The sequence below is a fragment of the Stomoxys calcitrans genome, chromosome 2, assembly GCF_963082655.1.
Source record: "Stomoxys calcitrans chromosome 2, idStoCalc2.1, whole genome shotgun sequence".
NCBI classification, from domain to species: Eukaryota; Metazoa; Arthropoda; class Insecta; order Diptera; family Muscidae; genus Stomoxys; species Stomoxys calcitrans.
In genome coordinates this window covers 10,066,605-10,092,758 of record NC_081553.1, presented here as the reverse complement: position 1 = coordinate 10,092,758, position 26,154 = coordinate 10,066,605, and the positions used below count along the sequence as shown (strand labels likewise).

The 26,154-nt window shown below is 37.2% G+C and overlaps 1 protein-coding gene across 5 annotated transcripts in view; it reads right to left on the bottom strand.

The window, feature by feature from the left end:
• Positions 1-25,402, bottom strand: part of LOC106084259 (V-type proton ATPase 116 kDa subunit a 1) — a 31,758-nt gene extending 6,356 nt beyond the window's left edge. The window contains exons 1-8 of one of the 5 annotated variants that reach the window (XM_013247866.2): positions 25,227-25,401; positions 12,322-12,551; positions 12,074-12,250; positions 11,873-12,001; positions 6,047-6,144; positions 5,763-5,804; positions 1,282-1,408; positions 66-1,224 (exon numbers count right to left, since the gene is read on the bottom strand). In XM_013247866.2, the coding sequence (XP_013103320.1) occupies positions 66-1,224; positions 1,282-1,408; positions 5,763-5,804; positions 6,047-6,144; positions 11,873-12,001; positions 12,074-12,250; positions 12,322-12,438 (1,849 nt within the window). In that variant the 5' untranslated portion in view covers positions 12,439-12,551; positions 25,227-25,401. Of the gene's footprint in view, positions 1-65; positions 1,225-1,281; positions 1,409-5,762; positions 5,805-6,046; positions 6,145-6,876; positions 7,029-11,872; positions 12,002-12,073; positions 12,251-12,321; positions 12,552-16,179; positions 16,199-25,226 lie in introns of those variants that run through there. The other 4 variants (XM_013247856.2, XM_013247900.2, XM_013247892.2 and 1 more) reach the window with 4 other exon arrangements.
• Between the last annotated feature and the right edge of the window lie 752 nt (positions 25,403-26,154).

Here is a 26,154-nt window from a genome sequence, read left to right as displayed (position 1 = left end):
AAAATAAAAGGTGCGTTTAAGAAATTATAAAAGTAACCGTTTTGAAAAGCTTTACAAGTACTTACGGGAATTTGTAGCTGCATAACGATTCCATTTAATGAACATCAATAAAACCATATAGAAGAACAAAAACAACAAGAAAATCAGCTGTGGAATGAACTCAAAGATCAAGGACAAACGATTCTTAAAATAGGTATGGTTATGATAAGACATGGTGACGCCAAAAATCATATGAATCACACCAAAGATAATGGAAATCTTCATTTTATAAGCATTTTGGAATATAATCTTGTTTGCTCCTGCGACCTGCCATATTGGATCCATGCCAAAGGGATACGGAGTGCCAGAGTAATCACTTGTCTCTGGATTCAATTGCAAATATTTATTCTCCAAAACAGTTGACTTGTTGTAGTGCACCTCCCAATGGGAGCCGAATATATTCAACGACTTGGAGAATATGTCATTGTAGATGAGACCCGTGTACATGGAGAATACACCCATGAGGAAAATAATGTAACGACCACCAAAGAATATGTTCCAAATTTCATTATCGGTCTTCTGGGCAGCCAAGCCCTTCTCCTTACGTATCATCCAGAGTCCAAACAGGGCCATAATAGCGCCATGGCCTAAATCGCCGAACATGACAGCAAACAAAAAGGGAAAAGTTATTATGGTGTAAGGAGCCGGATTCATTTCACGATACGTGGCTACACCATAAGCATCGATGAGGGCTTGAAATGCTTTGGTAAATTTATTGGTGCGATTGTAGGTTGGGGGATTTTCAAATGTCTGCATGCGATTTAAAATAGGCGGTACAGAAGAACCCGATCGCTCGGTACCACGACGCAAAGCCAATTGAATCGTCTCGATATCCAATACGGGCACCCAACACTCGGCAATTAAACATTTTTGAGTTACATCCAAATTGAAAAGGTTCAATGTGTGATAAATCGCCTTTATTTTGCGAACTTTGACAAACCAATTTTTCAGATTTTTGGCTGCTGCCACCAAAACGCGATGACGATGATCCTGTGTCTGGCCCAAAACCGTATTGAGATCTTCAATTCGCGTCATTACGCCCATGGCCATTTCGCGACGATCGGCTGGAGCCTCCGGGCAGGGATACAATGTTGCACGGAAACCTTCACAGATCTTCTTAACGCGTGTCTTCAATTGATCACCTTGGAAGAAGATGATGAACACCGACTTATACACCTGGTCACCCTGCGGAAAAGGAACATATTTAAAAGGGTAAATCTACCATTAAAGGGAATACCTTACATTTGAGGGATCTTCCAAAGGCGTCTCAATCATGGCTTGACGCAAGAAAACATTGCCACGACAGGCGCGCCACAACATACGTTCAAATGCTGGTAATTTCTCACGCGAAATAACACCGGCAACAAAGCTAAGGCAAATTTTATGTAAGTGCAGAACAAACGTGGATTAGTTTCAATATTGAAAATGCAAAAACAAAGCGCCGTAACTCTTCCATAGAAATTAGTAAATGAAAACTTCGCCATTATGAGAGAATTAACACATTGTATAGTATGTAATGTTGTTGTTCATTTAAAAAAAAATCATGAAAATGTTTTGATTTTCTATGAAAGCATCGTCCGGTTTGATAGTGCATGAGTAATGGAGAACAACTTATATAAAAGTGAAAAGCAATGATGTCAAGTAAACTCTGCCGCCAACTTTCAAAATTTTGTTTTTAACTTCCCGCCCCTTAATGAGGAGTAAAGCATTAGTAGCATTAATGGCCTACTTTTCGGAAAAACCTAGAACGTTTGAAATCTTTTATAAATACAAAGATGGGTTTTCACTATTAGTAGCAAATTCCTTCATATCAGTCTTATTTATGCACATGCTCCGACGGAAGACAAAGAAGAACAGACCAAAGTTTTTACTCTATGAGCGCCTAGAGAGAAAATATTAACGATTTCGAGCACATGACTTGAACATCGTGCTAAGAGTGTTGATTGCCCAGATAGAGAAGAAGAATATCTTTGGTCCAACGTTTGAAAATTTCAACCTCCACGAGAACATCGAATAATGGTGTTGGGCTAAAAAGCTTTGCCGCGGCAGAAAAAGAACATGGTAGAAAGAATTTCAGAGTTCTATCTAGCTAATGGGATCTATCGCAAGGCTTTCTTTAGTTTCTTTTAGAAACCATTTTTAACGATATTTTCAATAAAATTTTTTTAAGACAAATTTTACCAAAATACAAAGATACTTTGAAAAATTCTTAATTAAAAAAAATCGATAAAAATGGTTTACGAAATTTTAATAAAATATTTTCTAAATAACAAATTCGGCAATGACGTTAATTCAATAATATTTATTCTAGGGACAAAATGTTGATAGATTATTCTTTTCCTTCTCTAATTTCGATATACAGTTGAACCTTGATTATCCGTTAGAGACCGCGTATAGCACGGAAAATCTAAAATACGGGTAATAGAGGTTTTTTCTTAAATTTAATTATTTTATGGCATTTTTGTTGACTTCTTTTAATACCATGCAGAGTTTCTTTAATTTCATTGGGTTGCCTAAAAAGTAATTGCGGATTTTTCATATAGTCGGCGTTGACAATTTTTTTCACAGCTTGTGATTCTGTAATTGCATTCTTTCTTCTGTCAGTTATCAGCTGTTACTTTTAGCTTACTTTAGAAAAAAAGTGTAAAAAAAGTATATTTAATTAAAGTTCATTCTAAGTTTTATTAAAAATGCATTTACTTTCTGTTAAAAAATCCGCAATTACTTTTTGGGCAACCCAATAAATTGGTATATAAATAGCTTTTTTAAATACATATACGATAGTAGTAAATAACAAAATAATATATGGGTACGCCCCATATTCCTTCAACAAATAGGTGTGACTGTGCACTCCAAAGTGCAATTTACTAATAAATCGATCGTTTTCGTAAAACTTAATGGTCGAATTCGAGTGATACCAATAGTGTTAAAGATTTTTCGTCTTCGACAACCATAATACCATCTTTAGCCAGTTAGGAAAGGCAAACTCGGACGGAACCGACTATATAATACCCTACACCACCTGTTGTATGTAGTGCTTTTTATGTATAGAATTTATCTCGAAATCTAGTCAGACTTTGATTTGGATACCTATTGAAATATCAAATAGAACCTTGTAAGATTTTCCTACGATAGGACAACAAATTTGGATTTCCACATCCTTAAAAGGCCTTATCGAATCAAAGATTATATGGGAGTTACATCGAAACCTGTGCCAATTTTGAGGACACATACTGGGACGTCAAATAGAACATCTCACGCGCCATATTATAGAGATGTGACCAAAATTTTGGCTTTTACTGCCTTAAAAGTCCATATCGGATAAAATATATACATTGGAGCTATATCTAAATCAGGGCCGATTTTAATGAAATCTTTCGCACGTATTGGAACGTGAAATAAAACGTCGCATGCAAAATCGGACAAAAGATATATCTAAATCTAGAGCGATTTATATGAAATTTTGCACTCGCATAAAACAACTCACGCTAAATTTTGTAGAAATCAGGCAAAATTGTGCCTAGTACAGCCTTTAAAGTCCAAATCGGATGAAAGGTATACGTGGGAGGCATATCTAAATCTAAATCGATTTTTAAGAAATTCTGCACACATATGAAGACGTTGAATAAAACACCCCACGTCAAATTTTATAAAGATCGGACTAAAATTGTGGCTTCTACAGCTTTAAAAGGCCATATCGGATAAATGATATATATGAGTGCTATATCTAAATTTGTACCGATTTTTATAAAATTTTGTAGTCGTATTCAAAGAAAACACTTCGTGCAAAATTTTGTAAACATCCAACCAAAATTTTGGCTGCTATAGCCATAAAATTCCATATCGGATGAAAGTTATATATGTGTGCTATATCTAAATCTGAACCGATTTTTATGAAATTTTGCACATATATGAGGACGTTGAATAAAACACCCCATGCCAAATTTTAAAAAGATAGAAAAAAATTGATGCTGCTTAAAGCCTTAAAACTCCATATCGGATGAAAGATATATATGAGTGTTATATCTAAATCTGAACCGATTTTGTTCAAAATCAATAGCGTTCGTCCAAAAAAGAGACTTGTGCAAAATTTCATGACAATCGGACAATATATGCGACCTGTAACTTGATCACAAGAATACATAGACAGACAAACGAACGAATCAGGAAGTGATCCTAAGCCGATCGGGTCTAGCTCTTCTCCTTCTAAGCGTTGCAAACAAATGCACAAAGTTATAATACATAGTACCGCAGTGGTGGCGTAGTGTGAACATCTTTACCGACAGTAAAATTGCCATAAGGGCAATAACAAACAGGACGTTCTTGTAGTGTAAGAAGGAGATTAACGCCTTCTTTGAGGATAGCAAAATCCGCATCGTTTGTGTGCCGGGCCATAACTGAGTTAGGGGAAAAGAAAGCGCAGACGATTTGGCAGTGAAGGCCAGAGGACTGCCGTCAATAAACTTTGTTAACCCGAAGCCTTTCGGGTCGACGTAGTCCGAGTTAAGGGAGTGGGCGACGAATGCGCATGCAACATTGTGGAACAGTGGAACGGACGATAGGACGGCGAAAATCATATGGGGGATCCAGATCGTGAGAAGACGAGGATATTACTGAGAGGCAGCAAGAAGGAGGTCCGTATAGCTATTGGTATCATAACGGGACACATAGGAATAGGAGCTCACTTATGTATAATCGGTGCGGCAAGTGATAGCATGTGTAGGGCATGCGGGGAAGGTGAAGAGACGTTGGAGCATTTCCTTAGTCATTGCCCGGCTTTCGCGTCCAACAGATACCGGCACTTAGGTGGAGACACAATACCAGACATGAACCAGCTTAGGGGAGTGGTATTGAAAACAATTAAGGATTTTGTATGTAGCACGGAATTCCTAGCTTAAAATTTTCTTTTTAGAGGTTACTTTATAGTTTTTAGAGCGCACAACAAGCCGATTACTGGCTTAGGTGTATGTCCATAGTGGCATGGAGCGGATTTATATCTGCACCCTATTTTCAACCTAACCTAACTTGTCTTACTTTCGGCTTGTTTTCATCCCATCCATAGATTCACTTCAAGAACTTTACGAGTTTTTTTCTCTTTTGTTGTTGGTTCTATTTTCGAACAAATACCTCGATCAGACACCTTTCAATTACAGATTTAATATAATTTGATACTCAACTTTAACTCAAACTAAAAAGGGGAATCCCAGAATTTTTACACCGAAAAATTGAGTGTGTGGAGCACGGATGATAGAGGTAAGCGCGATTAATTGAGGAAGCATTATTGAAGCATGGATAATAGAGGTAAACCACGGTTAATAGAGGTCCAAAACCAAAAGCAAACAGGGGTAACCGTTTAATTAAGGCCCCGAAAATAGAGGTTCAACTGTATTTTTTGTTTTCCATCGCTTTTGTTAGTCGCTAATTTTAAGTTCTTCCACCCCTGTGGATGGTTTTATTAAAATTTTTGCACATGTATGTATATATGTATTTTGTGTATGTTTGCTGATGGTTGAGTTTATGAATGACGTCTTTGAGAACAGGCATCCTATGAACATGAATAGAGCGCTCAAAAACACATAAAAGGATAAAAACTTAACATAGCGATGTGGTGGTGGTGGTCACAACAAATGGGAAGAAAAAACAAAACTAAATGCATTATGGATTTCATTTTAACGAAATTACAAACGAAATGTTTTTGGTAGTTAGCTTTCTTTTGTACCAACCATGGATAATACTCTTCACGCTCGTTTGATTTTTCCATAAATCTAATGAAAGCAATTACAAAAATTAAGAAAAAAAAAAGACAAACAATTCAGAATTTTAATTTATACCCAAATGTTAGTTCAAATTTTGTTTTAGAATATCTCTTTTGGAATTAGATTTAGAAGAGAAAGGACCCTACATTGAGAGGGTGGTTAGTAGTTTTGTTGCACATCTCTAGCCAAAGTCTAGTAGAGACAGCGAGAGAAAGATATAACAAAGCTAATAGTTGATGATATATACATACCCTAATTGCACAGGACCCATAGAATGGCCAGTGCGAACTTCATCAGTTATTAAAGCACGGGTCATCGATTCAGTAGTGGTATTAAGGCCACCTTCTTGCTGTCATTTTGGGTTGTTGATAGGATTGGTTTTTCGTTTTCGTATTGTTATATTTGGAAAAAATACATACACATAAGAGAATGAATTTCAAAAACCAAAAACATTCTTAACTTAATATAAATTTAAGAAATTAGTAAGATTGGAATGTGATTTGAATATAGTTGTTCTTTTTGTTTTGTTACATACATAGAAACATTAAAGGCATACCATAGAACCATAACCGTAATCCTTTGGGACAAGACCAAAGTGTGTTGTTTCAAAATGCAACAACAACAACAACAACCCACCACCAGCAATAAACATAGAATTTCCACAAGAAAAAATTTGATTTTTCCCGACTTTAAAACATATACACCACCTATTTACCCTATTCCAAGTCATGGGCAACCAAGATGTGTTGGCAATTACTAATACCCTTTGACATTTTCCAAGAAACATATAAAATGATTTAGTATCCTTGCCTTTTTGGTCGTGGTCTTAGTTTATACAAATATGTGCATTTTTGTTTTTTGTTTTACATAACAATCAAACTGAGCGTTTAGATCTATTTCATGATGATAGTGATGGACAATGACGATGAGCAACTAAGAATAAGCGAATATAATAATTTTCGTTTTGTTTCAGTTTCCGTCTTGAAGTGAGGCAGGCTTGTTTGTTTTCATTTGCTCTTTTCTATTATCTCATTTGTTTTTGTTGTTTTGCTTCAATTTTTTTTTTGTTTTGAATATTTACCCCAATTTTAAATTTTGTCCTGGTTGGCTGGCACGAACACCGGCATCCTCGCCCAATAACTGAGCTTGTTCATCTTCGTTCTGATTATCGGCCATCTGTCGGTAACGTCGTGATTTATAGGATGTTGTATTATATGATATTGTGGGTACCGCCTGGCAACACAACCGTTCGGGAATGGCGTTTTTGAGGCAGGGGGTATAGCACAAAAACCAACCAAAATTCGCAAAGGGTTTTCAAAAGGGATGGCAAGTAGAAGGAGGACAGGGAGGGTGGGTGTATAAGGAATTTGGGGAATTTGATGCAGTATATCGGCGGGGATGGGTTTATTTTTTTGTCAATTTGCATCGAGTTTGTTTGGGTACGCAAACGTAAACAATGAACGAAAATTAACGAGTTTTTTGATCAAAACCGAAAATGATAAAAGAAAAATTAAAGAAAAAAAAACATACACATTTAAAACCAAAGCGAATAAAAAACAAAGCGAAAATAAAAGAAATTAAAACAAATTAGCATTAAATAAAATCTTTTAATAATACATATATAGGTATGTATATACATAACCATTGACAGGATATAGCACGATTGTACAGCATAATCACAAGGATATATCTCTAAGTTCAGCTATCTTGAATAGTACTTTGGACCGGCTGAATACAGAGATTATAGGGAAACAAAAACTTATTAGGAAACATAAAAAAAGCTACTAAAAATACTATAGGAAGGTAGTATTGTATTACAACTTGGTCTTAAAAAACGAAAATGTTTAAGGGAACATCGAAAATGAGAGAGCATTTAAACAGCACTGCAAAATTTCTCATTAAATGTGAATACATAATCTGCCCACTATATTTGTTTTGGCACAGCATCTTAATGCATAGAAGTAAATACAATCATCACGACGGCAATCATATACCTGTCATGCGACCTGATGGACGAGGCGTTCGACGAACCAACCCCAGCAGCCCAGTATCGGGGAACTTAACCGGCGGGAGAGTAGAAGTTGGTGGTCACAAGCGAAGTATATGGTTGAAACAACTCAGAATCTCAGGTGACATTAAACTGTGAAATGAGAGACAAGGCGAAAAGGAGCATCGTACGAAGAGCAAGAGAGCTACAAACCACAGCTATCAAAGTCTTTAATGTTGCTGAGTTTATAAGTCGGACGGACTTATAAAATAACTGAAGGCCAAGCTGTTTTGTTTCCACCTTGGTAATACCCAAGATATGAAAAGATGGCTCGAGTGGTCCTCAGTGGTTATCAAGCCAGGGAAATATGGGGATCAAGGACAGTTTAAAGTCTGATCTCTCTTCTATCCGTGGTCGCAAAGACACTTTAAGTGCTACTAAAACTGTGCTTGAGTTTTCTCTTTTTCCGGCACATAATCTGCAAGGATTCCGAACAACAAAACTTACAGCTGTTACCACACATCTCAGCCACTAATTGAACATTGTATAGACAAATCCTAAATAATCCAGTGTGTATACAACAACAGCGTTGAAATCGGCTATGTCTATTGCAGTCGGGTCTACGTATCATGATCGAACCAGAGTTATTCCCTGTCAAGGACTACTCCCCCTCCGCGGCCATAAGGACAATAATTATGAATTTGATACACTCGAGTGGAATACAATCTTTGATACACTCGAGTAGGATATAATCTTTGAGTTCGCTGCAAGAAATCTAAAGATATCTGCCACCAAATCTTCAGTCACATTGTTCATTGTGTGATGGTCGATGGAGAAATGATTCCGACCATCAAGTGTCCCAAAATACTTGGCGTCACATTTGACAGCTCTTACACATTCTTCCAAGTCAAAGTCAAAGACCAAAGTGAAAAGTAGAAACAAGGTTCTCAAGTCACTTGCTGGCAGCACTTGAGGTGCAGACAAAGAAACCTTGTTGACTGCGTATAAAGCAGTTGGCCGGTCTGTGGTAAGTTACGCAGCGCCAGTGTGGTCTCGTCAACTTTGTGACAGGCAGTGGAATAATATTCAGATCTGTCAGAATGCTACCCTCCGAATTGCGGCGGGCTGTCTCCTCAGTTCTCATGTGGACCACCTCAATCGCGAGACAAAGACCATACCAGTGCGAAGACATAACTACATGCTGTATAAGCAAAACCTTTTGGGCTGTTATCCCAGGGACCATCCAAAATATCTTCTTGTGGATAGATATCCACCGCCCAGAAACCTAAAGGTACATGATATAGAGCGGGAGGTTCGGCGCTACAAGAGAGAACCTCTAGATCAAGCGGCATATGAAGCAGGTCTAGATAACATAAGTTCCGGCAGATGCAGCCGCCTCAACTCCTACAGAGCAAGGATTGATGCCGACGTGCAAGATGTATGTCCCGAATGTAACCAGGTACCGCACAATACACGTCACCTGTTTAACTGCTCGGCCAGACCCACTCAACTCAGACCCAGATCCCTGTGGACGCACCCCATCTTTGTCGCAGAGTTCCTGGGTCTTCACACTTAACAGAATCAAGCAGACGAAAGATAGCCTCGTACGGGATAGCCTTGTGCACCACACAAGCTGGAAATTTGAGGTGCGATCTGTGTGGTGTTCTTTGCTGTCACGAGAAGCTTAGCTGCGAGCTACCCGGCGCGTTCACAGGTTGCGGATAGTGGAATACTCCATACGGAGCAGCTGCAACAACAGTCGCGAACAATCAGCTGTATCTAGCGCAGAGTCTCAGTGAGAGGTCGTGCGCCACCGGCTCTTGCACAAATACTGAATGCCTATGATGCTTGATATGACAAGGCAAGTTATTGGCGCTTTTTAATAAACAATGGTCACTCTGTTCCCGAGGCGACCGAAACGAGCTTGCTCACCTACAGGAGGAGTTCCGGTGCACAGATCGCTGACGAAACATTCTTCAAAATATAACATTTAAAAACATTGAATTTCTACATTAAGCAATCTCCTGCCGCCGAAATTGAGTTGTGATCCTTTGTTACATAAGTGTTCTTATAAATGTGTGTTTTCCATTAAATAGGTGGAGATGGCCATAGTTCTGCATAGCATATTTTCATCCGACGAATGCTGGCTTAAAAACAAATAAAAAATCGTACTACAAAGTATCACAAAAATTGTTTTTAAATATTTATATTGAGTCGATAAATTTTAAGATGCGAATCACAGTCCAGGGCATCTGTGTTATATGCAAATTTGCAAAAAATGCAAATTTTGCCCATGAACATTCCACTAAGGAACAGAAGGCCACCGTAGCGCAGAGGTTAGCATGTCCGCCTATGACGCTGAACGCCTGGGTTCGAATCCTGGCGAGACCATCAGAAAAAATTTTCAGCGTTGGTTTTCCCCCCTAATGCTGGCAACATTTGTGAAATACCAAGCCATGTTAAACTTCTCTCCAAAGAGGTGTCGCAATGCGGCACGCCGTTCGGACCCGGCTATAAAATAGGAGGCCCTTATCATTGAGCTTAAACTTGAATCGGACAGCACTCATTGATATGTGAGAAGTTTGCCCCTGTTAACTGTGTTATATATAATGTTAAATGGAATTTTAAAGAAAAAGGTTAAACCATTGCTGTGATTACTGTCTGCATATTTCGATATGTTGTAGTCCTAGGACGAATCGAAGTACCAGTTCGTTCTAATGATGTAAAAAAATATTAATTTGAAAAATTTGTATATATTGGAACATTGAATTATTTTAGACTTTAAAGCCTAGTACTACCGTTCATTAAATGATTGCGAAATTCGAAGGGCCTATATTTTTAGAGTAACAACAAAAATCCAAACATTTCGTGGGAATATTATATTGGGTTGCCCAAAAAGTAATTGCGGATTTTTCATAAAGTCGGCGTTGACAAATTTTTTCACAGCTTGTGACTCTGTAATTGCATTTTTTCTTCTGTCAGTTATCCGCTGTTACTTTTAGCTTGCTTTAGAAAAAAAAATGTAAAAAAGTATATTTGATTAAAGTTCATTCTATGTTTTATTAAAAATGCATTTACTTTCTTTTAAAAAATCCGCAATTACTTTTTGGGCAACCCAATATTACCTATACATTCTTTCAAAGCAAACACTAGCTATAATGCTGCAGTGACATGTAGCTGGACCTTTTTATTCAAAAAGCCCAGTACTATTTCGGTGTAATATTTTCACAATCTCTTAGTTCACGAATTGAGTTATTGAGTTACTAGCGTCTAAATAAGATCGGTCCTTGTTGAAGGTACACCCCTATACCAGCTTTCAAAATACTATATAATATAAAAAATGGCTTTTTCCTTTTTTTGTAAAGTAAATAACCCAAAAGGCAAAAAGTTATGCAACACTTTCTTTAATGTGAAAAGGGTTAAACAATAGTTTTGGGAAAGGGAAAGCATATGAAGAGGAAAGTGAAACCGAATAGTAGAATGTAATGAGGTAGAATATTAATAATATAATAAAAATGCACATATTTCGAGTGGTGGTAATGTTTGTTTTGTTTTCTTGTATGTTAGACATTTAAATTTAGATATTGATTTTCATCTCAATTTCTGTGGTAGGTGGGTTTTTTTAAAAAATGGTAAAGTTTTAATTAAAATTATAATAGCTTAGAAAAAGCAATAACTATGTTAATAGAGAACTAAGAAATCTATTTTTTTAAGTTAACCATCACTTGCTATCAATCATCATGCTGAACACACGCCCTTACCCTTTTTGTTAACAAATGTTTCAAAAAAAGTGATCTTCAAAAAATGTACACAACTAAAGAAAAACTTAAACTAAGGCAGAAATACAAATAACCATAAAAGTAAGTAAAAAAATAACCATAAGTTGAACAAGGTGTTATAAGTGCGCCTCTCAGTTGTGTTGTCAAAAGGTAAATTACAAATATATTTAAAATTTCTTTTATATATTTCATTTCACATTTTGTTATGTACAAAAGTAGTTTTGCTTTTTATTTTTCATTAACAAATGTAGATTAAACACAGATTATAAAGAAGAAAAATCGATATGTTCAAATGTAGGGTCATAACTCACCTCGTCAAAGAAAACTTGGGTTTTACGCAGAATATGTTTCAATTCTGTCAATTCCAAAAAATTACGTTTTAAGGCTTCTGCATTCTGGTTGACTTCACGCAACTCATTCTCCAATTTCTCAAAAGTGGCCTTTGAAATGGAAGAGAACATATTTACAATTAGACAGCGCAAATAACTTTTGTATGCTTTGCGAAAACTTACTTCCAGGTCAATCATTTCTCTTGGCTGAGGAGCTTCAGGGCTTTCACCTGTGTCTAACATGGGGATGCCATCCTTTTTTATTTCCTTTTCGAGATATCTTAGCTTACGTTCCATTTCATCACATCTTCTCACCTCATTGACAAACTTACGTTGGAAAGCATTAACATCAGGATTTAGCTGCGAATATTTAACGTTTATTTATTGTATACTAAATGGTAGAGGGGGAGGGGTGAGTGTGCCATACTTACATCTCTAAATTGAACTAATCCCAATTCACCCAATTCTGAGACACAGGCATAGGCTGCCTCACTTTGCAGAAACAACTGACAAAGCGTCATTTCCTCGCTGCGAAACAGAGAACCCATTTTGGAATGAAGCTCTCCTCTTCTGACACAATGCTATGAAAACTAATCTCTGTTTATGAACAAGCCGCCAATGGGTTCTGCTGATTTAATGAAATTAAATTAAAATAAAATATCTGGAAAAGAAACAGAAAAAAATGTCTAAATAAAATATTTGATTTTATTCTATAAAAAAAACGTGTTGAAATCTTTATCTAAAAATCCGATCTGACCCATATACTACACAGATGTCGAAAAGCCTAACATAAGTCACTGTGTCAAATTTCAGTGAAATCGGATTATAAATGCGGCTTTTATGGGGCCAAGACTTTACATTGAGATATCGGTCTACATGGCAGCTATATCCAAATCTGGACCGATGTGGGCCAAGTTGCAGAAGAATGTTGAAGAGCCTAACACAATGTACTATCCCAAATTTCGGCGACATCGGACAATAAATGCGCCTTTTATGGGCCCAAAACCTTAAATCGAGAGATCGGTCTTTATGGCAGCTATATCCAAATCTGGATCGATGAGCTTAACACAACCCACTGTCCCAAATTTCAGCAAAATCGGACAATAAATGTGGATTTTATGGGCAAAAGACCCTAAATCGGCGGATAGGTCTATATGGCAGCTATATCCAAATCTGGACCGATCTGGGCCAAATTGAAGAAGAATGTCGAAGGGCCTAACACAACTCACTGTCCCAAATTTCAGCAAAATCGGATAATAAATGTGGCTTTTATGGGCCTAAGACCCTAAATCGGCCGATCGGTCTATGTGAGGGTTATATCAAGATATAGTCCGATATAGCCCATGTTCTTCGAACTTAACCTGCTTATGGACAAAAAAGAATCTGTGCAAAGTTTCAGCTCAATATCTCTATTTTTAAAGACTGTAGCGTGATTTCAACAGACAGACGGACGGACATGTCTAGATCGTCTTAGATTTTTACGCTGATCAAGAATATATGTGCTTTATAGGGTCGGAAATAGATATTTCGATGTGTTGCAAACGGAATGACAAAATGAATATACCCCCATCCTTCGGTGGTGGGTATAAGATAAATCTATTGAATATGCCATTTGACTTTGAGTGCTCCTAGGGCTCTCAAAACCTTCCCAAATGAAAGATAGACAATATGGTAATGTATGCCCGCCACGGGATAACTATGAGCACCACACAGGCTAGAACTTTGAGCTTCGATCAGTGTGGTGTTCATTGTTATCACGAGAAACTTAGCTGCAAACTATCGGGTTGTTTTTGTAACCACATTTTCATGTGGAGGTGGCGATCTTCGTCAAGCTCTTGCAGGTGAGCAATCTCGTTCCGGTCCAAAGCACCGATCGCAGCGGAAACAGAGTGGTCATTGGTTATTCAAAGGCGCCAATAACTCACCTTGTCATAGAGCCGGTGCCACCCGACCACTCACTGAGACTCTTCGCTTCATACCGCTGATTGTCTGCGACTGGAGCATTCCGCTATCCGCAACCTGTGGATTGCTCGTAGCTTCTCGCAGATCTAAGCTTCTCGTGACAGTAAAAAACACCACACAGATCGGACCTCAAAGTTCCAACTTATGTGTTGCACACAGCTATCCCGTGAAGCTACCGGCCGCGTCCACAGGTTGCGGTGGAATATTGCTTACGGAGTAGCTGGAATTACAGTCGCAGACAATCAGCGGTATGGAGCGGAGAGTCTCAGTGTGAGGCCGGGCGAATCGACCCGGAACGAGCTTGCTCACCTACAGCAGTTTGATGAGGATTGCCACGTCCACATATAGCAATATGGCTACAACAAAAACAAGAATATGGTAGTTAATTTAGGAGGTTTTAGTTTACCTAATTTTTTTAGTGTTTCGTATTTTATTTGTTTGCATTATGTTATTCGAATCCACATAACATCGACACACATCAACTGTTTATAAGACACACATCACCTGTTCATAAAACACACATCAACTGTTCATAAGACACACATCAACTGTTCATAAGTCTAACTATTTCAACTCAAGGTGCAAACAGATTACCCAATATATCTTTAATACTTTCTCTATCAGGTTGTCGTAGAAATAAAAAAAAATTTGTTTGACATCCCGGCAGAAAAGTGTTATTTTCCTTCGTTGTTGTTGTTGTTGTAACAGTGTGTTGTGTTTTATATCATTCATATCCAAATGCTGTGAAGTGGGGTGTGCCCAGAGGGATCTGGGTCTGAGTCGACTGGGTTTGCCACGGCGGTTAAACAGTTATCATGTGATCCCAATTTACAATCGGGACACACATCCTGCACGTGGATATCAATCCTTGCTCGAATCGTAGGAGTTGAGGCGGTTGCATCTGCCAGTTTGTAATTGAGGTAGATTTGGGAGGTCAATTTCTTCAGATGCGATGGGTGACGGTCGTTCTCTAAGGACAGCATTCACCCGATAGCTAATCACTGGGTTCATCTTCGTCTTTTACTCCTGCAGCTTCACCCAGTCAAGATGGATAATTTAATGAAAACCTCCACAACGACTCGCCTCTCAATGAGTCCATTGTTACGCGCGCTGTGTGGCATTGAAACCACATGTCATGCAAGTCAAGCTCTTGCATTTTGGTCAAAAAAAAGTTGGATATCATCTCACGATATCGCTCCCCATTCACATTTGCGTTACGATTCGCATCATCTTTAAAGAAGTTCGTCTCACGATATCGCTCCCCATTCACAGTTACTTTACGTATCGTTCATCTTTAAAGAAGTTCGCTCCAATAATGCCACCAGCACATAAACCGCACCAATTCTGCTTATATGCGTACCCTTTGAGCCAAAAATGAGTTTGTTCGCTGAATGGAAGAAGCGCGGGATATAGTTTCTTAATTTCTTAATCTGCAAGCGTTGTTCGTTTGTAAGACGATTCATGGCTAAATTATAGACCAAACTGAAGATGTTTGACAAAACACAAATCGTGCGTGAGCTGTTTAAACCAGTGTTGTCAAAAAGACAATAGCTAAAAAATCACCCTTTATAATAAGTACTAGCCCGAAATTTTCAAAAATATTGTTTTTTTAAATTTAAAAATATTTGTTAATATCAATTGCAAAATCTCATTCTTATTATTTTTTTTTAATAAAAGTACTTGTGTGAATTTTATTACCTATACAATTCAATCAAGTACGTCCTGTAAAACCCATCCTTTAAACCTATTCAGTTTTACCACAAAAAGTGGAAGAATAAATGTCTTAAACAATTGTGCTTCCCAGAAAATATTGTTAATGGTTTGTGGCCATTAGTCTTATTTTAGCTGCTTTGATAATTTAAATCAACCCACCAATCAATTTAAATAATCGTAGACACATACCTACGAGTACTTAAAATATTTTTGAACTAAATTGATTGAGGCCAGATAACCTATCGTCGTAAAAACAAACAGCAGTTTGGGAATAAAGGAAAATCACTCTGTGTAATCATCGTTGGGTGATTTCATACAAGCTTTTGTTAACTAAGGTCAAATAATTTCCTTTAGGAGTAGGAGACACATTCAAAGCCATGTGTCATATCTGGGTGACTCATAATGATAAGGATCTCATTTATGTTGTTTCATCATCACATCCCATGTATAATCTTAAAAGAACATATTAATTTGCGTTAGGCCATTCCGGTCATTGTTTTTTTTCTCGTTTTTTGCAAAAACAAAGCTTATCACGTCACAAATTATAATGCACAACAACAAGGATAATAGTTTTATATTTTAAGCGGTTATAATCACGTTTCTGCTGTACGTACAATTAGTTTTTTCCGTTTTAAAATTCCATTCTCAGTAGCGGCACGGTCCGCAACTGCCGATAGACATTGTGGTTGTGTCTGCAGCTTTGTCCTAACATCTTGGTTTTATACAAATTTCCTCTGTTTTACTATGGCACCAGAGTCTGTTCCCAAATATACATATGTGGGAATGGCTGCGTGTGCATGTGTGAGTGTCTGTGAATCCTTAATGTTTATTTTGTATTAAAGTATAACATAAGAAAAAGTTCCAACACGTCTTCTAAGTCGGTTTTATTACATTTCTCCTTAAAAAATTCCTAAAAGCCTGCGATTCGACTTGGACATGTTGTTTGGTGTTAACATTTTCTCAAAACCTCAACATGATTACGTAATCTATTCAGATGTCCCACTTTCCAATGGACCCTGTTAGGGGCTGAATGTATGAGAATAAAGCCAACAACATTCATTCCTTGTTCACTTCATATATGCAAACAAAACGAACAAAATTCGAGGATGTAGGCAAGTACAGACACACAACATGAACATGAATGTACATACACGTCTAATGCAGAGAACTGTGGAGGTGAGCCCAGCAGAAGGCTATGCATTCAAATGTACGGGGTGTGCTTCCATTCTCGTTTACTCTTTCAAATATCGTCTTCTTTTGTATTTCAATGACAGGATTAAGTTTAAATTTCTATTTGTCTCTTTGTGAGATCAAAACCCATTTATATACGTTGGAAAATTGCCAGACAACAATTATATGTTTTACTTGGATTTAAATGCCTAATATTACAAGGGTGTTAAGTAACAAATTGACAATTATTTATATTAAAAATCTGTAATTACAATAAAAAAAGGTGGAAAGAAACTTTTGAAATTATGTAAAGTCCACGGCGTATTTATCAGGTGGCCGCATTTTTGAATTCGCCGTACAAAAATATAACCTATAACCTTAGGGTACATAACGGCGCACGTTTAGCAACCTCGTTCACTATAAGTTTCACTCAGAGAACTTAGGTCTATTGTGTCAATCCCAAGGCAGCCGGTTGTACGTACCGGATTGACCCGATGAAGTCCTTCATCGGCAAGGGCTGCCGCCTCAGTGTACAACACACTGCTACAACAACATCGACAACAGGTCTATTGTATCGCCCCTGAAAGATTTAAAAAGTGTGTCAATACAATGCCAGACATTAAAATGAAGAAGATTAGGAGCCAACAGACATAACAAAACGGCCAGGAGGTTTGGAAAGCTATAGTAGTCAAGAATGTCGAAAAGACTTTAGCATGACGATAATTTAGATAGGAAAATAAAATTTGTGCAACCATAATCCTGCAGCTACTCTCGCAAATTCAAGGCAGTTTCACAGTAGGTGCCCAACCGTCTATGACTCCTCCTCATCCCCACAAATCAAACAAAAGTCCGCCACGTGACCAGCGCAAGGTCAAAGTCCTGTCATTGCAATAGCTTTTCAGGATATTCAATAGTAAGAGTGGCAGCTCCATCACATCTAGGAGAGGTCTTCTGAACATACCAAGTTACATAGTATTTTGGCAGCACAATGACAACGTCATCCTCGTAGCCAACAAACTTTAACTGCCCATTTCAAATGACCTGAAAATCCGACAGATATTCAAGAGCCAAAAAGGGGTACAAAACCCTTCGTTGTAGTGATTGAGCTCAAACTACAATCATCCAATTTGAGCCATTTGTTAGCATTCACTTGATAGCTATCTACGGCTACAATGGCCTTATGAAAACAATTTAATCCTGCCATGTTGGTGTTGTTGTTGTGACCAAATATTCATGTGAAGGTGGCGATCCTTATCAGGCTCATATAGGTGAGCAAGCTCGTTTCGGTCCAAAGGACCGATTGCCGCGGTAACAGGTTGGCAATTGTTTATTAAAAGGCGCCAATAACTCGCCTTGTCATTTCTAGCATCATAGGCAATCAGTATTTGTGCAAGAGCCGGTGACGCCCGGCCTCTCATTGAGACTCTCCGCTCTCTCTCGATACTGATGATTGTCCGCGACTACTGTTGCAGCTACTCCATTTGGAACATTCCACTATCCGCAACCTGTGGACGCGCCTGCGAGCTACTACCTTAAGCTTCTCGTGACAACAATGAAGACCACACAGATCGGACCTCAATTTTCCAGCCACTTTTGTGGTTAAAGCCTCTGGAGCTAATTGGTATTTTGAAGATTTTTAAATACGTGCTTTCTTCACACTCAAAAATTAATAAACTACTTTCCTCTTGCTCTGATTGGTCGAAACAAATTTGCCGAAAATTTTAAATGTCAAGTCGAATCGATTTTTATTCGCCCTGTTTACAAATTTTGACATATCAAATTCCCAAAAGAGATGATTTGTTGTAGCAATTCGCCGATGTGGCCACCTTATTAAATATTCCTTGGTAAAGTCTTTCAAACAATTTTTTGTATTTATTTGTAATAAATTAATACTAAGCCTACACTGAAATTTGCATTACACAGTATAATTGACCTAAGTGTATAACAATCCCATGGCAGCCGGATGTACGTACCGGATTGACCAGATGGATTCCTTCATCGGCAAGGCTGCCGTCTCAGTGTACAACACTGCTACAACAACAACAACGATAATAATAAAGAATACGTTGTGAAAGAGTCAAAGACAAATTATAACTGTAATTTATTTATTGACTTCTTAGCCACAAATACTTAAACATGAAAAATAATAAAAATGTCCCAATTAGCGTATTAACGTGAAAGATGAAGTAAATAAATTAAGAAAAACCAAATGGCATCTTTTTGGTCATCATGCCGGTACCACAACCACAAAATGTCTAAGAAGTTTTAATCGAAGAAGGCGTTGGGACTAAATTGATAGAAAACCGTTAAGTAATGAAGGAAATTCCGCAAACTTACTAAAACACCGAACAAAACAGCATTTACAATATTGTGAAAAGATTGGATAAAACTTGCGGCTACTACCACCAAAATATATGTGAAATATATGAGAAAAAAAACTAAATAGTTCTATGCGCGGTATCTCTTTTTAGGCAAACAAAGAATTATATATAAGAACTGTTATGCTATTGGAGCTACATCAAGTTATAATCCGATTCAGACCATAAATGAATGCTGAACATTGTAGAAGTCATTGTGTAATATTTCAGCTCATTCGGATAAGAATTGCGCCTTGTAGGGGCTCAAGAAGCAAAATCGGGAGATAGGTTTATATGGGAGCTGTATCAAACTATTGATCAATTCAGACCATTTTAGACAGGTATGTTGAAGGTCGTAAGAGAAGCCGTTGTACAAAATTTCAGCCAAATCGGATGAGAATTGCGCCCTCTAGAGGCTCAAGAAGTCAAGATCCCAGATGGATTTATATGGCAGCTATATCAGGTTATATACCGATTTGCGCCGTACTTAGCACTGTTATTGGAAATCATAACAAAACACCTAATGCAAAATTTCAGCCAAATCGGATGTGAAATGCGCGCTCTATTGGCTCAAAAAGTCAAGATGCAAGATGGGTTTATATGACAGCTATATTAGATTATGAACCGATTTGAATCATACTTAACACAATTGTTGGAAGTGATACCACAACACTACGTGCAAAATCAATCAGTCAAATCGGACGAGAATTACGCCCTCTAGAGGCTCAAGAAGTCAAGACCCAAGATCGGTTTATATGGCAGCTATATCAAAACATGGACCGATTTGGCCCATTTACAATCCCAACCGACCTACACTAATAAAAAGTATTTGTGCAAAATTGTGCAAGCGGTTAGCTTTACTCCTTCGAAAGTTAGCGTGCTTTCGACAGACGGTCGGACGGACATGGCTAGATCGATTTAATATGACATGACGATCAAGAATATATATACTTCATGGGGTCTGAGAAGCATATTTCGAGGTGTTACAAAGAGAATGACGAAGTCAGTATACCCCCATACTATGCTGGAGGGTATAAAAATGAATTACGGCTAAGATCTCACAATTTTTTTAATGTTAATTAATTAACTTTTTTGGTTGTTATTAAGGAGTTATACGTCCTTTTTTTGGTCGAGGAAGGTCATTTTTTTAATTTTTATAGAAATTCAAACCTACAACAACGTTCCCATTGTTTGATGTATTGGCCGAAGTTAAAGAGTGCTTTCAAACAATTGAAGACAGAGAGCAACAAGAAAATTCACGAATAAATCTAGTCACACTATGGACGACCACTTGAAAAAGGGAAAGATAAACATGCGAAAGAAATTCATACTTGACACAGTGGGGAAACAAGACGTTTTTTAAAGGCTAATAAAGACATTTTAATTTTGTCAGCAGATAAAAGAGGCAAAACCGTAATATTGAAAAAAAAATGGCTGCTATAAAAAATGCGAAGCATACTAGGTGACATGTGTGCCCATAAACGTCTAAAAAGGGATCACACTTCAGGACTGCAGGTAATAAACAACAAATTGGTAGACAAATTATTCAATTTGAATATAAAAAGCATAACCAACAAGAACTTGTTGACCAGTTATAACGCGATTGCCCCAAGAATTTATGGTTTACCCAAAATCCATATGGGTGGATTCTAGATATTTTACATACGATGAGAAATTGTATGAGCAAAAGAAAGGCATGCCAATGGGTTCGCCCATCTCTCCGATAATCGCCGACATTGTGAAGGAAACCTAACTAGACGCTTCAATTGAGAAAATTACAAAAAAAAACCGAGATTTCTGACCAAATATGTGGACGACATATTTTGTGTATTGGGAAGAACGGAATTAGATAATACATAACAAGTTCTAAATTCCTTCCACCCACAAGTTCAGTTCACAATGGAATGTAAAGCAGACAACAAATTGCCATATCTTGACATTGTAGTCCACCGACATCAAAATAAGTTAAAATTAAATTGATATCGAAAAGATACAGCATCTGGGAGACTCAAAAATTGTCACTCAAATCATCTGAGAAGAATAAAAATAAATACGGCTACTAATTTCATTCGCAGAGTACTAAAAATCAGTGACAAAATATATCAAGAAAACGAAAGGAAAATTCAACATATACTCCTATTAAATGACTTCCCAAACAACAGTATTAAGGACCTTATAAAATTCGTCAAGAATAGAACGGAGATCAACGAAAGGGAACCAGCACCAAAAATCTTCAAAAAAAGGACGTATATTCCAGGGGTTTCGGGAAGACCGGTTCAAATATATGCAACAGGGAAAAATACCACCTTGCCTTAAAAAGCCACAACACATTAAATAGTTTATTCAACAGGACTAAATCAAGGATGAAAAAGGAGAACAAATCAAATGTAGTTTATAAGACTTAACTTAACGGAGATGAAGCAAATTTATGTCCAATGACATATGTGGGAACAACTAAAACGAAATTAAAGACAAGATTATCATCTCACAAATCTAACCAGAAAATGAAAGACAAACGTTTAGAACAAAAAAACTGCACTTGCAGCACATTGCAACACAAAAAAAAATATATATAGGAATATTCTTATATTCCTCAATGCAAGAGGAGCAGTAAGAGCTATAACATAGCATACAATTACAGGCAATTCAAACCCGATAAAGTATCCATTTTTACCAAAAAGCCAAATTACCATGTTGAAAATTTCACTTTTTGTAGTCCAACCAAATTTCGTAGGGCCAATGTCACCAACGTTTATTGGTTTTTTATTCAAAAAATTATCTCTCAGTTTTGCAAAATCGAAAATCTTATAAACTAAAGATAAAATATTTAAAAATTTATTGAAATGAAATTTCATAAATAGACACCACCAATTGGAATCTTGGTACAGGATAGCTGTTACCACCACACAGGCTGAAACAGTGAGGTCCGTCAGTGTGGTGTTCATTGCTGTTACGAGAAGCTTAGTTTTGAGCTATCGAACGCGTCCACAGGTTGCGGATAGTAGAATGCTCCATACGGAGTAGAGGCAACGGCAGTCGCAGACAATCGGCCCTATAGAACGGAGATTCTTAGCGAGAGGCCGGGCAGCACCGGCTCTTGCAATTGGCGCCTTTAAATAACAATTTGGACCGGAACGAGCTTGCTCACCTATAGGAGCTTGACGAGGATCGCCACCTCCACCTGAGAATGTGGCTACGACAACAAAAACAACCAATTGGGATGTTTGAGGAAAAACTAGTCCAAAAATTAACAATTCGTTTTTTTCAATTCGTTTGCCCTAACATATCAAAGCATGCCTTTATATTGATCTCAAGAGATTATAATTGGACGCAGACCGTTATTTCATGAATATGTTGATTATGATCGGGGGATATTCTGCAAGGTGCACAACCGAGTGAAGACTGTCAAAAGAAGAATGAAGCGTAAGGCAGACGGTCCTATGTTCGATAGCTGCGTGGATTCTAAATCTCTTTGGAGCATCATAAGAAATAATGGTTTGATCCACTCGGATACTTTTCGTACAGAATCACCTACTACCCAGGATATGAATTTACTAAATGCCTCTTTTATTAGTAACCGGCTGGATGTAGTCGACGAATCGGGAGATTTTTTGGGGACTACACCCTCTGATTTGCGGTTCTCATTTAGTTGAGTCTCAATTGATGAGCTTTTTACCGCCTTCTCAAATGTGAAGTCAAATGCTGCGGGTCACAATGGCTATCCATTGAAATTCTTCAAGAAGTTATTTCCCTATATGTCTGCCTTTTTCTTCACTTGGTAAATATGATAATAATGACCTCCACATTTCCGAAGGAGTGGAAATAGGCTAAAGTCGTTCCTATAAAACAATCTGACACTTTCAATTCGGATATTATCAAAGGCAATCGAGTATGTACTGAAGAAACAACTCGAGGGCTACTTGGAGAAGAGAAGACTTTTGAGTGACATTCAGCGTGGCTTTCGAAGTCATAGGAGCTCTTCAATGTTGCTTGTTGGACTAACCGACTGTATAAGAAACAAATTTTCCAGTTAGAAAATCAGTGTCCTTCTCTCATTGGACTTAGAGAAGGCATTTTATAGGATATATTACTCTATACTCATACGCTAGCTTCATATGTGTACGGATTTTCTTCGAGTGCGTGTAGGCTTATTTTTTCTTCCCTGAGTGAAAGAAATCAATATATTAATGTGAATGGAGTGGTTTCAGATGTTCTCTTTGTTAAAAGTGGCCAATATTGTTTACAATGTTTTTGAAAGATTTATTTTATGACTTGAAGGTCTGGTGTTCATCCTTTCTTATGCGGATGATGTACAATTACTTTTTACTGAAGATATCTAGAACACGGATGTATCGCAAGCCAAGCTTGATCATGTAAAGAATCTATTAATGACGTGGATGGTGTCTAATAGATTGTCCATTAATCCCTTGAAGACTAAAGCTATGTTGTTTTCCACTCATAACTGCAGGGACTTACATTTGGTTTATAATAACCATGCAATTGATTTCGTACGAACTATTACGTTGAACATTGAGTTATTTTAACATAAACCAAATTCATCTTTACGCACTCTTATTTTTTTATATCTTCCCAGATCTCTGAGGTCTTTTAAGATATAAGTTAGGAAGATCATTTGTGATGATGATGATCACAGTTTGAATTCATCAGAAACATTTGCTACAGGTTTGCCATGAATATTGAAAGATTTTTCATTTTTTTTTTTAACTCTAATATTAGGTATAAATATTTGTATGCTTTATTATCAATTATACTGACCAATGTACGTGCAAAAAACTTCTTATTGTGAACAACCACAATATATTCCTTACCATTGTAACCTCGCATACTCTAATTGTAAGGCTTATGTATTGTAATCATGTAAATAAATCAAATCAATTTAACTCCTTTAATAAGTGGTGGCGCTGTTTTGTGCAGAACGAAACGATTGCTTCGTCCCATTAACGACAGTGATTTGCTTATCTAACGTCAGAGAAATTGTTCCTAACAAAAGGTGTATTCCAGCTCATACAATTTTAATGAATCGCTAAAGGCTTTTGCAACCTAAATAGGATGTAATATTATCACAGACTTCGGACCTTCGGACAATAACTTGCTCCCGTCTCTGCTATAGGTTATAATAGGGTATCCTCAATTAGATGAGAGTGCATCACTTCATTTTTGTTGTGGCCATTCCTATAAATCGTCTGAAAGCGACAAATAGTAGATTGATTTGGGGCAAACCGGATTAAACTGAAATCAATGAACTATCACCATAGTAAAACACCTCATTACGTCGCTGACACGATTTCAAGCAACCATATTTGCAACATTCATTGTATATTGATGGCGTCGCAAAAAAATGCACACAAAGTTATATCGTGTAGTATAGTAGTGACGTAGCGTATCAGTCCAACATTATACCAATAAATTACACACACAGGAATTAGTTGTAATGTATAAATATTCTGCGACACTTCGCTCCCATATCTCTTAACAACAACAAAGAGCAATAATGGAATGCATACAACAATGATGACGATAACAAATACAATCGTAGAATAGTATAATGTGATTGTTATTAAAAGAAAAAAATTCCTCACACTCTTGTTGACGTTGTATATGCATACATACAACGTCTATATGTATGTACATTTAAACTTAGGGGGAGTTTTTCCCTTAGTGGAACCGCTTAACATGAAAATTGTAAGATTTCGTGTTGCCCATGGCAATGCAGACTGATCAATGTGCTAATTATTGATTACTCGAGATGGACACTAAAACTCAAGCAGCCTTTCTAAATGCAAGTCGGTGAATCACCCTCTGCGGCATATATCTTCACACACAAACATCCAAAATAATGATGGTAACATATGGTACCACCATCTCCCATCAGCCCCATCCATGGGTAATTGCAATTATTGGTATACACAATGACACGAAGAAAAAAACCATAAACACACGTATACAGCGCAATAATTACCACAATGTTTTTCACGATATACAAGCAATCACTTACTTTAGCCAATAACATAAATGCGTGTAGAAAAGCATATATGTTCAATATTAACAGAAATAATAAAAAGAAATTGAGGAATTAAAAAAAATTGGCTGGCTCAATATACACAATCACTCACTTTAGAAAACTTTAGCTAATAACACAATAACACAAATAATGCGTATGCAGATCTTAAGATTCAGTGCATCAATGCAATACAATATAATTATAATATATTCACAGGCGTCAGGCGTAGAACAGAACCACGAAGACCCTCTCAAAACCCATAGACCGGACCCGAAAAAATAAAATCGACTCCCGGACTCACCAGCTGATATGATAATGACGATGATACGATGGTCTGTATGTTTGTCTGTATGGATGTATGTGCGACAGAAACAACAGGACTTCACTGTCTCACTCTCTCTCCCTCTAACGAAAGTGGTGGGAAGAAACTGGCCATGGTTGAATTAAAAAGGTTAAGTCTCATGATACAATTAAGAGCTAACGTCATTAACCACGAAACTACCTTCAGTGGCAAATGCCGTAAATTGAAATGTCAATGTGGTTTTAGAAATAAACTTGGTTTTACAACTAATTTTCTTCGAATTTGTTTTATATTTGTATTTTCATCATTATAACACTGTTTTGTAGCTTATGTGTGAGGAATATCGGATCAAATAGAAAATTTTTTAAGACTTTAGAAAAAAATCACTGATGTGCCTTTGACATATATATTTATCGCAAAATCAAAAGAAAAATAAAATAAATTTAACTAAGCTTATCGCATGACTTCACCGTATGACATGACTTAACAAGGATTAGTCCAAAGATTTTAGGCCATGGTACAATAAAGAGGATGCGTCATTTGCACAATAACAAAAATCTACCCCAAAGATTTTTGGAATTGTATACGGCTGGTTAAGTCACTTGCCCAGCTGATTGAATTTTCCAATTTCAGAGTTGCATACAAATCTCAATAGGACGTCAAAAATTTTGTTTGGATTTTAAAGCTTTATCATATGGTACAATTAAGAGGTAGCGTCATTAGCACAACAACAAAACCA